At 49.0% G+C, this 12,159-nt stretch overlaps 5 protein-coding genes across 5 annotated transcripts; 2 read left to right on the top strand and 3 right to left on the bottom strand.

Moving 5' to 3' along the window:
• Nucleotides 1-37: 37 nt before the first annotated feature.
• Nucleotides 38-1,296, top strand: ANOM_005776 (GTPase GPN2; the record flags this gene model as incomplete). The annotated part of the gene is made up of 3 exons (XM_015551033.1): nucleotides 38-407; nucleotides 470-570; nucleotides 634-1,296. The coding sequence occupies 3 exons, from the start codon at nucleotides 38-40 to the stop codon at nucleotides 1,294-1,296; spliced, it is 1,134 nt and encodes a 377-aa protein (XP_015405863.1).
• Nucleotides 1,297-1,424: 128 nt separating this feature from the next.
• On the bottom strand, nucleotides 1,425-2,154 carry ANOM_005775 (Rpp14/Pop5 family protein; the record flags this gene model as incomplete). The annotated part of the gene is made up of 2 exons (XM_015551032.1): nucleotides 1,425-1,804; nucleotides 1,905-2,154. 2 exons carry the CDS (start codon nucleotides 2,152-2,154, stop codon nucleotides 1,425-1,427), a joined length of 630 nt encoding a protein of 209 aa, XP_015405866.1.
• Nucleotides 2,155-3,069: 915 nt separating this feature from the next.
• ANOM_005774 (putative ATP citrate lyase, subunit 1) lies at nucleotides 3,070-5,208 on the bottom strand (the record flags this gene model as incomplete). The annotated part of the gene is made up of 4 exons (XM_015551031.1): nucleotides 3,070-3,497; nucleotides 3,563-4,658; nucleotides 4,709-5,015; nucleotides 5,069-5,208. 4 exons carry the CDS (start codon nucleotides 5,206-5,208, stop codon nucleotides 3,070-3,072), a joined length of 1,971 nt encoding a protein of 656 aa, XP_015405865.1.
• A 2,321-nt stretch (nucleotides 5,209-7,529) lies between these two features.
• Nucleotides 7,530-9,330, top strand: aclA (putative ATP citrate lyase subunit (Acl); the record flags this gene model as incomplete). The annotated part of the gene is made up of 2 exons (XM_015551030.1): nucleotides 7,530-8,258; nucleotides 8,317-9,330. Exons 1-2 carry the CDS (start codon nucleotides 7,818-7,820, stop codon nucleotides 9,328-9,330), a joined length of 1,455 nt encoding a protein of 484 aa, XP_015405868.1. The 5' UTR covers nucleotides 7,530-7,817.
• A 1,503-nt stretch (nucleotides 9,331-10,833) lies between these two features.
• ANOM_005772 (uncharacterized protein) lies at nucleotides 10,834-12,158 on the bottom strand (the record flags this gene model as incomplete). The annotated part of the gene is made up of 5 exons (XM_015551029.1): nucleotides 10,834-11,081; nucleotides 11,129-11,542; nucleotides 11,594-11,715; nucleotides 11,767-12,003; nucleotides 12,082-12,158. 5 exons carry the CDS (start codon nucleotides 12,156-12,158, stop codon nucleotides 10,834-10,836), a joined length of 1,098 nt encoding a protein of 365 aa, XP_015405867.1.
• Nucleotide 12,159: the final 1 nt, after the last annotated feature.

Below are 12,159 nucleotides of genomic sequence, written 5' to 3'. Positions count from 1 at the left end.
CACCGCCCTATAATATTCTCCCCGCCATTATCAATGAATGCAATCGATAAAGTCTCTCAACGTATCTATAGCACGTACTTTTCCGGCTATCTTGCATTTTCATCACGGGCGGATCATCATGCCATTTGCGCAGCTAGTGATAGGGCCTCCCGGCGCGGGAAAGTCGACATATTGCAATGGCATGCATCAGTTCCTTGGGGCAATTGGGCGCAAATGTTCGATCGTGAATCTGGACCCCGCAAATGATAAAACGTCATACCCATGTGCGCTGGATGTTCGCGACCTGGTTACGCTCGAGGAAGTAATGAGTGAAAACAACCTGGGTCCTAATGGCGGTATACTGTATGCACTAGAAGAACTTGAGGAGAACTTTGACTGGTTGGAGGAGGGCATGAAGGAACTTGGAGGTAAGCGTCGGAATTGGTGTGGCACACTTGGTATGACATGCTGAATTGTGAGTCGTTGTTAGATGACTATGTTCTATTTGACTGTCCAGGTCAGGTCGAGATATTTACGCATCACTCTTCCTTACGAAATATTTTCTTCAAGCTCCAAAAGATGGGATATAGAGTATGTCTCTTCCATTCCGTTCTTGCTACACAATAACATACATGGGGCTAATCGCTACTTTAGTTAATTGTAATACATCTAATTGATTCATACAACCTCACTCTACCTTCTATGTACATATCCGCCCTCATCCTCTCCCTCCGCGCCATGCTCCAGATGGACCTTCCCCACCTCAACGTCCTCACCAAGATCGACAATCTCTCGAACTACGCTCCGCTCCCTTTTAATCTAGACTATTACACGGAAGTCCAAGACCTTTCGTATCTGCTGCCGCACCTGGAAGCGGAATCATCTCGACTTTCGCATGATAAGTTCGGGGCCCTCAATCAGGCCATTATAGACCTCGTTGAAGATTTCGGACTCGTTGCATTCGAAACGCTAGCTGTCGAAGACAAGAAGAGCATGATGAGTCTGTTACATGTTATTGACCGTGCAAGCGGGTATGTGTTCGGACCTGCTGAAGGTGCAAACGACACCGTCTGGCAAGTTGCCGTCCGGGATGGCCTAGGAACGATGGATGTTCGAGATGTACAGGAACGCTGGCTAGATGCCAAAGATGAGCATGATGAACAGGAAAGGCAACAGTTGGAAGCAGAGGCCAAAGCACGAGATGAAGAGGCTGGTGCTACCAAACCCAGTGCTGGCTACGAGGACGACGACGAGTACGACGATCTTGGCAGGGGATTCATACCAGACAGCGGGGTGAAAGTTGTACGAAAGTCATGACATGAATTTTACCATCCTCTACTATACATGTATCATAGGGTATCTCTGATGAATGAAAAAGAAAACCTCGCCAACAACGGCGGACGCACCCAAAACAAAAGCAAACACCTTCATCCTATAGAAGACCATCAATCCTCTCCGTCACTCCCCATATCAACATCCTCCTCGTCATTGTCCATCACATCCTCAACAACACCAGAGCCCTCCTCATATTCCAACCCACCAACCAAGCCCCCAAGCACCCCAACCTCCTCCGCGCCTCTCAACCGCACAATCTCCTTCCTCGCCCGCCGAATCGCCTCTTCCTCCGCCTTCCGCATCGTCCCAGAAACCCTAATGACCCGAAAAACACAAGGCCTCGTCAACGGAACATCCGACCGCCTCGATCGATTCGAGTCCCCATACTCCGGCACCCGAGACATATAAGTCAGCGCCGTCCAAACAAGCCGGAACGACGCGCGCGGACAGCGAATAATAGCCGTCGAAGTTGCAGGCGACAAGTATTTAACTGTCCCAATCGAACTCAAGATTAACCACCATCGCGACCCGGCAGAAAACCCGCTCTACCAACATAGGGCTAACAAAATAGAAGAAGGGACTATACGTACCACTAACACCCCCAGCAGTAACACCACCCAGTCTTCCCACACCCCAATCACCAAATATCTCTGCGACTTCCTCCCTCACCATCTTCGCAAGCAAGCTCGGCGTCAGGGCGTCGGATGTGGGCGAGTGGATGCGCAATTGGGATTGTGCGTTTCGTGTTGCATTTTTCGGCGCCGTTGTCGAGGGCGGCCATGAGGTGGGATCTGGGTAGAGGATGTCGAGGAGCAGGTAGCGGTGTTTGACGCGGACCATTTTGGATTCTTTTTTGCGTTTTTTTCCGGGTTGTCTTGTCTATAGTTGGATGGACTTAGCTAGCGCGCTGAGGGTTTTTCGTTTGTGAGAGTTTTTCTTATTGTTTGAGCGACGAATTGGTGTGTGGATTGAGTGATATTGAGCGATTTCGAGCGGTCGAGCGCCCCCTTGTGACAAGTAGGTTTTGAGGATTCTCGGAGTTGGCGACGGTTTGAGTTGAACCGTAGATGTCCGGATATGTTTTATCGATTCAAGAATTGCAGAAGCTCTAAGTTAGTCCTGCCTATTGCGGTTAGTTCCATTACTTCCCAAAGTTTGATAAAGGGCAATGTGGGGTGCCAGAAGAACCGCTATCTCGGGCATTATGTTTCTCAATTGGACCGAAAGGCAATCGGTAAGTCACCTCATCTGGAATGGATTTTCTTCTTTTGATCTTGCAGTTCGTTGTCTTCGGTTATTTTCCCTCAAATTACCAGGCCGGCAACTTACAAGCGGAAAGCGGGCAATGCGCCGATACCTTTCAGCTAGACGGAGGGAACGAGTTATGAAGGATAGGGACAAACATTCCTCGCAGTTTTTAAACGATATGGAAAATATGATTGAAATTATAACCCATTGGATTGTAAATCAGGCTGTCGTAATTCTAACTCTTCTAAACAGGTTCTGCCTTTTCTGCCCTTGCATAGAATTCATCAACCCTATCAGCTAGTCATGCCACATGTGCGCACTACAGATTGTGAGGTGAAATAAAATGATATAAGAATCGAAACAATGCAACGCAAACCATCATAACTCCAACGTCAAGAACATGACGGGATTTTATGAGATTACCAGTATCCCACACTGGCCACTTCCACGAGTGTAAAGATATAGAGAAAATGAAAAGGTAAGAAATTAATAAGGATATATAAAAGATTAGAGGTTGACCTCGACACGGCCTTCGGATCCACCCTTCTGCAGGGCAGGGAGCAGGTAGGTGATATCGTCCCAAGGATGTCTGTAGAGGCCGGTACGCAGGCGCTTCTGGTCGAGGTAGTGGGCAATCAGACCGATACTGCGACCCAAGACGAAGAGACCGTTAAGGACACCCATCTTCATGTAGTCCTCGACCTCCTCGGGGGAGAAGGCACCGGAGTTGCGCATAAGGTCGACAAAGCAGACAGCAACGCAACCATCGACGTTCAGGATCAGGTTGTCCTTCTTGGAGGTGGTGACGGTCTCAACAGCGATGGCGTAGTCGAGCAACTTGGTGCTGGGGAAGTGCTTCTTGGCGAACTCCTTGACCAGCTCGACACGAAGATCGGGGTTGTTACGGGACTTGACACGGTGACCGATACCAGGAACTGTGTGCGGTTAGTGATGTGTTTTCAATTGGGAACGTAGTGAATGCGGTAGCAGGGGGACATACTGAGCTTGTTCTCCTTCCTCATGGTGTCAACGAAGTCACGGGGGCTCAGACCCTTGTCGAAGGCCTTGGTGAACTCCTCAGCAGCACCGTCAAGGGCACCACCGAAACGAGAACCAATGGTCAGGAGACCAGAAACGAGAGCACTGATCAGATCCTTGCCGGCACGGGTGGTAATGATGGTGTTCATGGCACCGGACACGGCAGGACCGTGGTCAGCGGTAAGCATGAGAACCATCTCCAAGAACTTGCTAGCATAGGCGGGAAGGCGGCGGCGGAACCAAAGAAGAGACATGACACCACCAATACCAATGTCCTCCCTGAAGACATCGGAGATGGGCATACCAGCGTAGAGGAGCTCCTGGCCACGGTCGTCGGAGATAGTGGAGATGAATGCGGCGGGCTTACGGACGAGACCAAGCTCCTGGGCCCAGGAGTAGTCGATAGGGATCTTAGGGGGAACAGGCTCGGGCTGAGGCTGGATGTTGCCCTTGCTGACCTCCTGGTCGTAGACCTCCTTGAGCACCTTGGGCATGTCCTCAAAGGTCTCGGGGACGTGGATACCAGCCTCCCTCATGGCCTTGTTCTTAGCAACAGCGGTCTCCAGGTCGGAGTTGGCCGAAGCACCAGCGTGACCGAACTGGACCTCGGTCTTGAACATGCTGGCGCAGGTACCAATGGCCCAGGCAACAATGGGCTTGGTGATAGTGCCGTTCTTGACGGCCTCGATGACACGGTACTCCTCAACACCACCGACTTCACCGAGCAACACAAGGATCTTGCACTCCGGCTCGTTCTGGTAACGCAGCAAGTGGTCGATGAAAGTGGTACCAGGGTAACGATCACCACCAATGGCAACACCCTCGTAGACACCATCGGTATTTTGAGAAACAATGTTGTTCAATTCGTTGGACATACCACCGGACTTGGAGACGTAGCCAACAGAGCCCTTACGGTAGAGCTTGGAAGCCACAATGTTGTCCATCATACCACCAGTGTTACCAATCTTGAAAGCACCAGGCTTGATACCTCCGACGGTAGCGGGTCCAATGATAGTGATGCCCTTCTCCTTGGCAGTGACGAGGATCTCACGAGCGCGCTATTACCACTGTTAGTTGGGGTCTAGTTTGGCAGAGGTAAAGAACCTACTCTTTCTGGGACACCCTCAGCAATGATGGCAATGGACTTAATCTGGGGGCAGTTCATCAACTCCATGGTAGAGCTGTACACGGAACGGGAGGAGGCGAAGTTCACAACAGTGTCAACATCGGGGTGCTTGGCCATGGCCTTGGAAACGTCCTGGTAGACAGGGAGCAAAGTCTCGCTAGTACCCCAGTACATCTTGCTCACGAATTGACCACCGAAAGTGTAGATGATACCGGCGACTGAGGGTGTGCTACGCTTGCAGATGAAATCGAAGTCGAGCATGCCCTGCACGGCCTTGGGCTGCATACCACTGCCATAACAGTCAATACCTGGCATTGACCCGCAGAGGGCGAAAGTACTCACTATACGAAACATCTGGTCTTGTTGTGGAAGAGGGCATGGTTGAGAGGAGAAAGCACACGGCTGGGGGGTGCGAAGCGGGTGATGTTGTCGTTGGCAGAGCCGCCATTTGCGGTGTTGACAAGAGGAGCGGTAGAAGACATGATGGCTAATTACTCTGTTAATCCGGTTAACATTAGCAAGGTGTTCAAAATTCCAGGTCTGGCGGGAAGACTGGGTCAAGGGGACGGGAAATGGATGATATCAGGATCCGAACTGATTTCGAAGCATACCTGTCAACAGAGCTCCAAACGTAAAACAATCAAAGGAAACAAGGAAGTATTATTAGGTGTATGTAGGTGAGTTAAATGTTATAGAGGAGAGTAAGTCGCAACAAGTAAAAGCGACCTGGGAGGGAAGGAGAAGATAGATGGGAGGGAAGGATAAGGACGATAACCAAGGAAGGAGGATGGAGAAATTGGAATTGGAGGGGGAATGAAGTGGATTAATCGATGAGTTAAGACGGAGTGGGAGAAGAAAAAAAATAACAACAGAGGGGAACGATATCGGGTTAAGATTGGGGGTTGGTACGGAGTAAAGAATTATGGAGCTGCTAATAATAATTTTTGAGGTGAAGTACAGAAGCCCGGAGTCTGAAGTATGTACGGCGTATGGTTGGTATGTATCAGGCAGGTAATCGTATGGGTGGGCGGTATGGGGCAGTACTATACGGTCTTGAGAAAACGGCGGGGGGCGCAATGCGGGACCAGTTGGGAAAATAGTAGTCTGGCCTGAGGCTAAGTTCGGACTTCGGGACTGTCCTAATAATAACCTTCAGATGAGGAATCTTTATTGGAAAATCTAGTCTAGCTGATCGGGATTCGGGAAAGCCACAGATATCATCTTGAGGAGAAGCTACGGTGTTGGAATAAAAAGAGCTAGGGCTGATGTGACGGCGTACAGCGTATTGCTTACAGAGTGTGGAGGATGCGACCAGCTAGCCTGCAGGGCATTACTTGGGAGAGGTTGATAATATTGCTCAACAAACTTAAGTCTTGTTTTTTTCTGCCTGGCGGTGATCTGAAGTACACCGTATAAACTGGACTGACTCCAGTGGTGACCCGAAGTACACGGTATTCATAATACTGACCCCGATAGTGATCTGAAGTACACCGTATATACAATACTGACTACGGTCAAAAAGGGTAATGGGCAGGATAATCGGGCCATCTTCAAACGAGTCTCGACTCCAGAAAGTTAAAGGTCAAGGCACTAATTCTGTACGGTGATCTGGTCGGCACTAAAGGTGGGGTCGATGAACGTCTGATATTTTTTTTTTCTTGTTGGCACAGGGATGGTAGTGTACCTTCCCTAGTATACAAAGTACACGGTAAACCCGAGTACACCTCATGCATCGCCTGCATCTTACTACGTAAAGATGCCGGTTGAAAAAAAACATCTGATTCGACTCGGCTCTCTGCTAATAACGATCGCACATGACGATGCTCACCGACTAAACATCATGCAACTCCGACAAAGATGCATTAGAACCGACTATTTCCTTTTACATCCAGGGTGCTAATAAAAGGTAGTATCTATGACTTCATGACAAAATATCTGTAACTACGTCAGGTAAGAGAAGGTGGTAGTACCTTACTCCGTGCAGTGTAGTATCTTGATAGCACCTAGACCACCTCAAGTATGGAGCTATATCCATGGTAATAGTCTAACCTTCTAGAAGATTGTCGAAAGGCGGTGAGGGGGTCTATTGGGTACCTGAGCAGTTAGGCAATAAAATCATTCACTGACGGATTCTACCTCCAGTAGGCCTAGTAGCACCGAGTACTGTACTGTGTACTAGTAGTAGGTAGATCTTCTCAATGAACGCAGTCCCCTGTCCCTGGATATTATTCCGATTTCGACAGTGGTCCACGTGTACGCTGCATATTCTACGTATCAAACTCTCTAGTACTCCTGAGGGGTCACCAACAAAACCTACCAAACCCAACAAAACCGATAATGAGAAACCAAAATTACAGATAAAATCTACGATGAAATGCGACTTCCGGAGGGAACCGTCCGAACAGCGCCAGAAGTTGCCATTCATCAAGCCGTACAGTATTGAGGCTACAGCGTAGGGCAGATACTGCGTACTAAATACCCCTTCCCGAAGAACCCCAACGGAGTGGAAAGCGAAGCTCCCAACCGGTAGGAATTAAGGCCGCTTGACACGGTGGGTCCTGGTGTGATCCACATCCTCTGCTGATCCCCACCGTATCTCAACACCTCTCCCGAGCTCGGCCTTTTTTGGTGTGTTTTGGTATTCCCGTATTGCGCTGGTATGGTTGCTCCGGAGGGGCCAGAGTACAGTTTTACCAGCAAAAAAATTCCCCTCCCCCTCCAACTTGTCATCCAAAAGAGTAATAATAATTTCCAGCTGCTGAAATTATTATCATCGCCGAACCCGACGTACTCTTTTTTTTCCTCCTTCTTTTTACTGCGCCCCCCATTTGAAACTGTCCTATACCTCCAATACTCCTCTCTGGTAATTTTTGCCAAGCCAGAAACAACTTATTTTGTTTTCTTTCCTCACTTTTCCCTCTCTCACTCCAATCTATCCTCACATACTTCCCACACCTCTATACTCTTAATCTGGGGTTGACTTCCCTTTCTCTTAACACTTTTATTCCCCCCTATACTATCACTCTATAGCTCCTCACTCCCCTCTTGATCCTCTCCTCCATATCTCTTTCTAGTCCTCTACCCCTCCAATATGTCCGCCAAGTCGATTCTCGAGGCTGATGGCAAGGCCATCCTCAACTACCACCTCACTCGTGCCCCCGTCATCAAGCCGACTCCTCTTCCTCCTTCCTCCACCCACAACCCTCCCGCTCGTCTCGCCTCTCTCTACTTCCCTGAAGACCGTGCCGTCAAGGATGTCCTCGACCAGGCCGAAGTGACCTACCCGTGGTTGTTGGCCGCCGGTGCTAAGTTCGTTGCTAAGCCCGACCAATTGATCAAGAGACGTGGCAAGAGCGGTCTTCTTGCCCTGAACAAGACCTGGGCTGAGGCTAGAGAATGGATTGAGGCTCGCGCCACTAAGGACGTCCAGGTTGAGACCGTCACTGGCGTTCTCCGTCAGTTCCTGGTCGAGCCTTTCGTTCCTCACCCTCAGGAAACTGAGTACTACATCAACATCCACTCCGTGCGTGAGGTAAGAAGCATTGTAGATCCATAGGCAATGGCGGAGGATATCGACTAACATTTGGCAGGGTGACTGGATCCTCTTTACCCACGAAGGTGGTGTCGATGTTGGTGATGTTGACGCCAAGGCCGAGAAGCTTCTCATTCCTGTCCAACTGAAGAACTACCCCTCGAATGAGGAGATTGCTGCCACTCTCTTGAAGAAGGTGCCCAGCGGCGTTCACAATGTCCTCGTGGATTTCATTTCTCGTCTGTACGCCGTTTATGTCGATTGCCAGTTCACCTACCTCGAGATCAACCCTCTCGTGGTCATCCCCAACGCTGATGCCACCTCCGCTGAGGTCCACTTCCTGGACTTGGCTGCCAAGCTGGACCAGACTGCTGAGTTCGAGTGCGGTACCAAGTGGGCTATTGCTCGTAGCCCCGCCAACCTGGGTATTGCTGTTGCTCCTCAGGAGGGCAAGGTCAACATTGACGCTGGCCCGCCCATGGAGTTCCCCGCTCCTTTCGGCCGTGAGATGAGCAAGGAGGAGAAGTTCATCGCCGAGTTGGATGCCAAGACCGGTGCCTCTCTCAAGCTCACTGTCCTCAACCCCAAGGGCCGTGTCTGGACCCTGGTTGCTGGTGGTGGTGCCTCCGTCGTGTACGCGGATGCTATTGCCTCCGCTGGCTTCGTCAGTGAGCTCGCCAACTACGGTGAGTACTCCGGTGCTCCCACCGAGACTCAGACCTACAACTACGCTCACACCGTCCTCGACCTGATGCTGCGTGCTCCTATCCACCCCGACGGCAAGGTTCTCTTCATTGGTGGTGGTATTGCCAACTTCACCAACGTTGCTTCGACCTTCAAGGGTGTCATCCGTGCCCTGCGTGAGGTCGCCCCTGTCCTCAACGAGCACAAGGTCCAGATCTGGGTTCGTCGTGCTGGTCCTAACTACCAGGAGGGTCTCCGTAACATCAAGTCCGTTGGTGAGGAACTTGGTCTCGACATGCACGTCTACGGCCCTGAGATGCACGTCAGTGGTATCGTTCCTCTTGCTCTCCTAGGCAAGAAGTCTGATGTCAAGGAGTTCTCTGCTTAAAGAATTTCCCTTTTCCTTTTTCTTTGATTCTACTTAATTTAATCTTACGTGTGCATTTCGTTTCTGAACGCATGGCATGATATGGTTTCATTTTATTTATATTTTCACCTGTGGGCAAAGAGCGAGCAGTTGGACAAAACCTCGACCTGATTTTCGGGCCAAGGAGACGGGATATCCATTGTATGGAGTTGAAATTTAGACTTGGTCTTGCAGGGCATGAGATACATGATTCTGCGATGTTAGTCGTTAATAAGACACGATTACCAACGTTACGCTATTCGTTCCTACGTAAACTTAACAAATGATGCGTAACTAGTAGTCCAAGTCCAAGACTCACATTAGAAGCCAAGGAAACAAGGGTCTACCAGAAAAGAAAAGAAAAGAAAGTAATAATGCTGGGGGGAAATAAAAGAGCAAGAAAAAAAAGAAAGAAAGAAAGCAAGCAAGCAAGCAAGGAAGGAAGGCAGTTATCCAAAAAAGCGCCAAACGCACACCAAAATCCAGCCTAGTAATGTATAGGAAGTAAAAAATCAATACCCATAAATACAACATGCATACAGTAACTCTAAAACAGGAGTCAAAATAAACTACAATCAAAAATACCACTAAGAGATAACCTCAATGACAAACCCCAGATGATCCAGCGATCTCGATCCATGCAGAAACTAGAATAAACTCGTGGAATAAGGTCTGTGTGGTGGAATCGGGCTGTTCTGTTGTGAGTAACTTCCGCACGTCCGAGATGGGGACGTCCCGGATGGACGGAGGACCACTATCTTGGGAATGGTAAGAGGGTATGGCTTGAGACGGAGCCGACGGGACGGGCCTTTGCAGGTGGATGGAGCTTGAGTGTGGATTTGAGGGGCCATTGAGTTTGTGATCTTATCTCTGTCGATTTTTTCTTTTTTTCGTTGGTCTTTTTTTCATGGCTTTGGTTTGTGGTGGTGGTTGTTTTGATATTAGGGCTTTGGAGGTGGGACATGCTGGTAAGCTGGCTGTGTGTATTGGGTAGGAGAGGGTACGCTTTGGGGTTTTGTACTAGGGTTACTGGGTTGAGCGATTTATATCTTCGACTACCTGTATATGTTCAAGTTGGTTTATTCCAGTGACAGGGTAGCTCCCTAGAGATTGAATTGAGTGATATTGAAGTAGGTGGGTGCATAGACTCCATCGGACGAATGGAGGCGCTTCAATTTATAACGCCGGTTAGCACACTTCGGAACATCGCGCTTCTTATAGGTAAGATATTTACTTTCCTGGTTTCTATATGAATAAATTTCTGAATACTTTGATTTAGCGTACTGGAATTTTCTGAAGACGGTCGACTCTCTGGTCAAATTTCAATGCTGAATACCGTGATAATATATTCAGGGTCTATATATACCGTTGGCCACGAACTATAGTTCGTACAGAAGAATCAAGATAACAGATCGCATCAATGGCAAAGAGATAAAAAGGAGGACTTGCATGGCTTGCACGTGCGTCATCATCTGGTCTTCGAATCTATATTATCGTGTTATCGAAGAAGGTTGTTGTTCCTGGGGGGCCGTTGCCCGTTTGACCACGGGTTTGCAATTGTGTGTTTTCCCGATTCGTCGAAGAATGATCAGCAGCAAGAGAACCAGTTGCAATAGGCTCAGCCCGGAATCGCTCAAGCACGATGCTGTTTGGTGGTAAGTGTGGCATTCTTGTGGAAGGAAGTGACTGGCCTGTGAGGCGTGTTCGGTGCTGAGGAGTCACGGGCACCTCCTCTATGCGAATATTAGACAATCCATCAAAGCCACAATAACATACTCACGATGTCTTTGATTTCCTGGGAGACTTGGAGGTGGCATCGCTGAGGTATCCGTTCTTTTCCTTGCCCCCTTTGAGCTCCCAGTGCCGCTACGTTGATATCGATGTAATTGCTCCACTCCCTCTTGGTTGACAGGGAAGATGTACTGTTGACGATGAGATGGTGTCTGCAGTGGTATTTGTGGACCCAGTGGTTTGTTCGATGCCGAAGCTGAAGGGTCATTCCGTGACGCTCCTAAAGAATTCAGCGCCTGGGAAACCGAGTCCGATGCAGCGGTCTGCATATGGGACCTCATTGCCCGAGATTTCAACAAATTATAGAGATTCGTAATTTGGGCGAACTTCTTGCACTTTTCTCGGTATAGGTCAACAAGGTCCTGGTTCTTCTTCTGAAGTTGCTCATGGGTCGCCTGCATATCTGGTCCTTATTTAGATGACAGTTCTGGTATACAAGTAGGACAGCACGAACCTGATAGCCTTGCCTGTAGAGTTGAAATTTCCGTGTTGGCATTATGAATAACTTTATCCATCTGTGTATTTAAACCCGTATACTTGTCTGTGAGTGTCTTTGCGAGAAATTCCTGGTAGTAGCTGTTGCCCGTCAATACGCAATAACTTCCAGCAGTGGTCAGGACTACGCACATTTCTTGGGTTGTTTGGTAGGTCCAAAAGAGCAATGCGCGCCCAGCACATTCCATTATGGTGTTTGGATCCAACCCACTCAAAACGCTGGTTTTGTAATCCTCCGTTGGGTTCAAGGCGGTTATCACGACATCATCGGGGTTGATGAGGATTGTCTGACATGCTGGGCAGTGACGTTCGCCAGTAGTGGAACTCGAGAGACCAAGGGTACCTGCACAAGCAGGACAGAAGATGTGTCTAATAAGTCAATGCTTAGCATCTACAGAAACAATAGGGCAATTGACGTACAATCCATGACGGAGGGGTCCGACTTACGAACAAGTCGTAACAACCGCTTGTTCCTTCAACTGACATCGGCATTTAAGTGCATTGCATCGGAGATAGAAGTCCATC

Source organism: Aspergillus nomiae, assembly GCF_001204775.2.
Source record: "Aspergillus nomiae NRRL 13137 chromosome Unknown contig00180, whole genome shotgun sequence".
Lineage (NCBI taxonomy): Eukaryota > Fungi > Ascomycota > Eurotiomycetes > Eurotiales > Aspergillaceae > Aspergillus > Aspergillus nomiae.
Note: the sequence above shows the minus strand (reverse complement) of the source record. Positions and strands in the feature narration are given on the sequence as shown.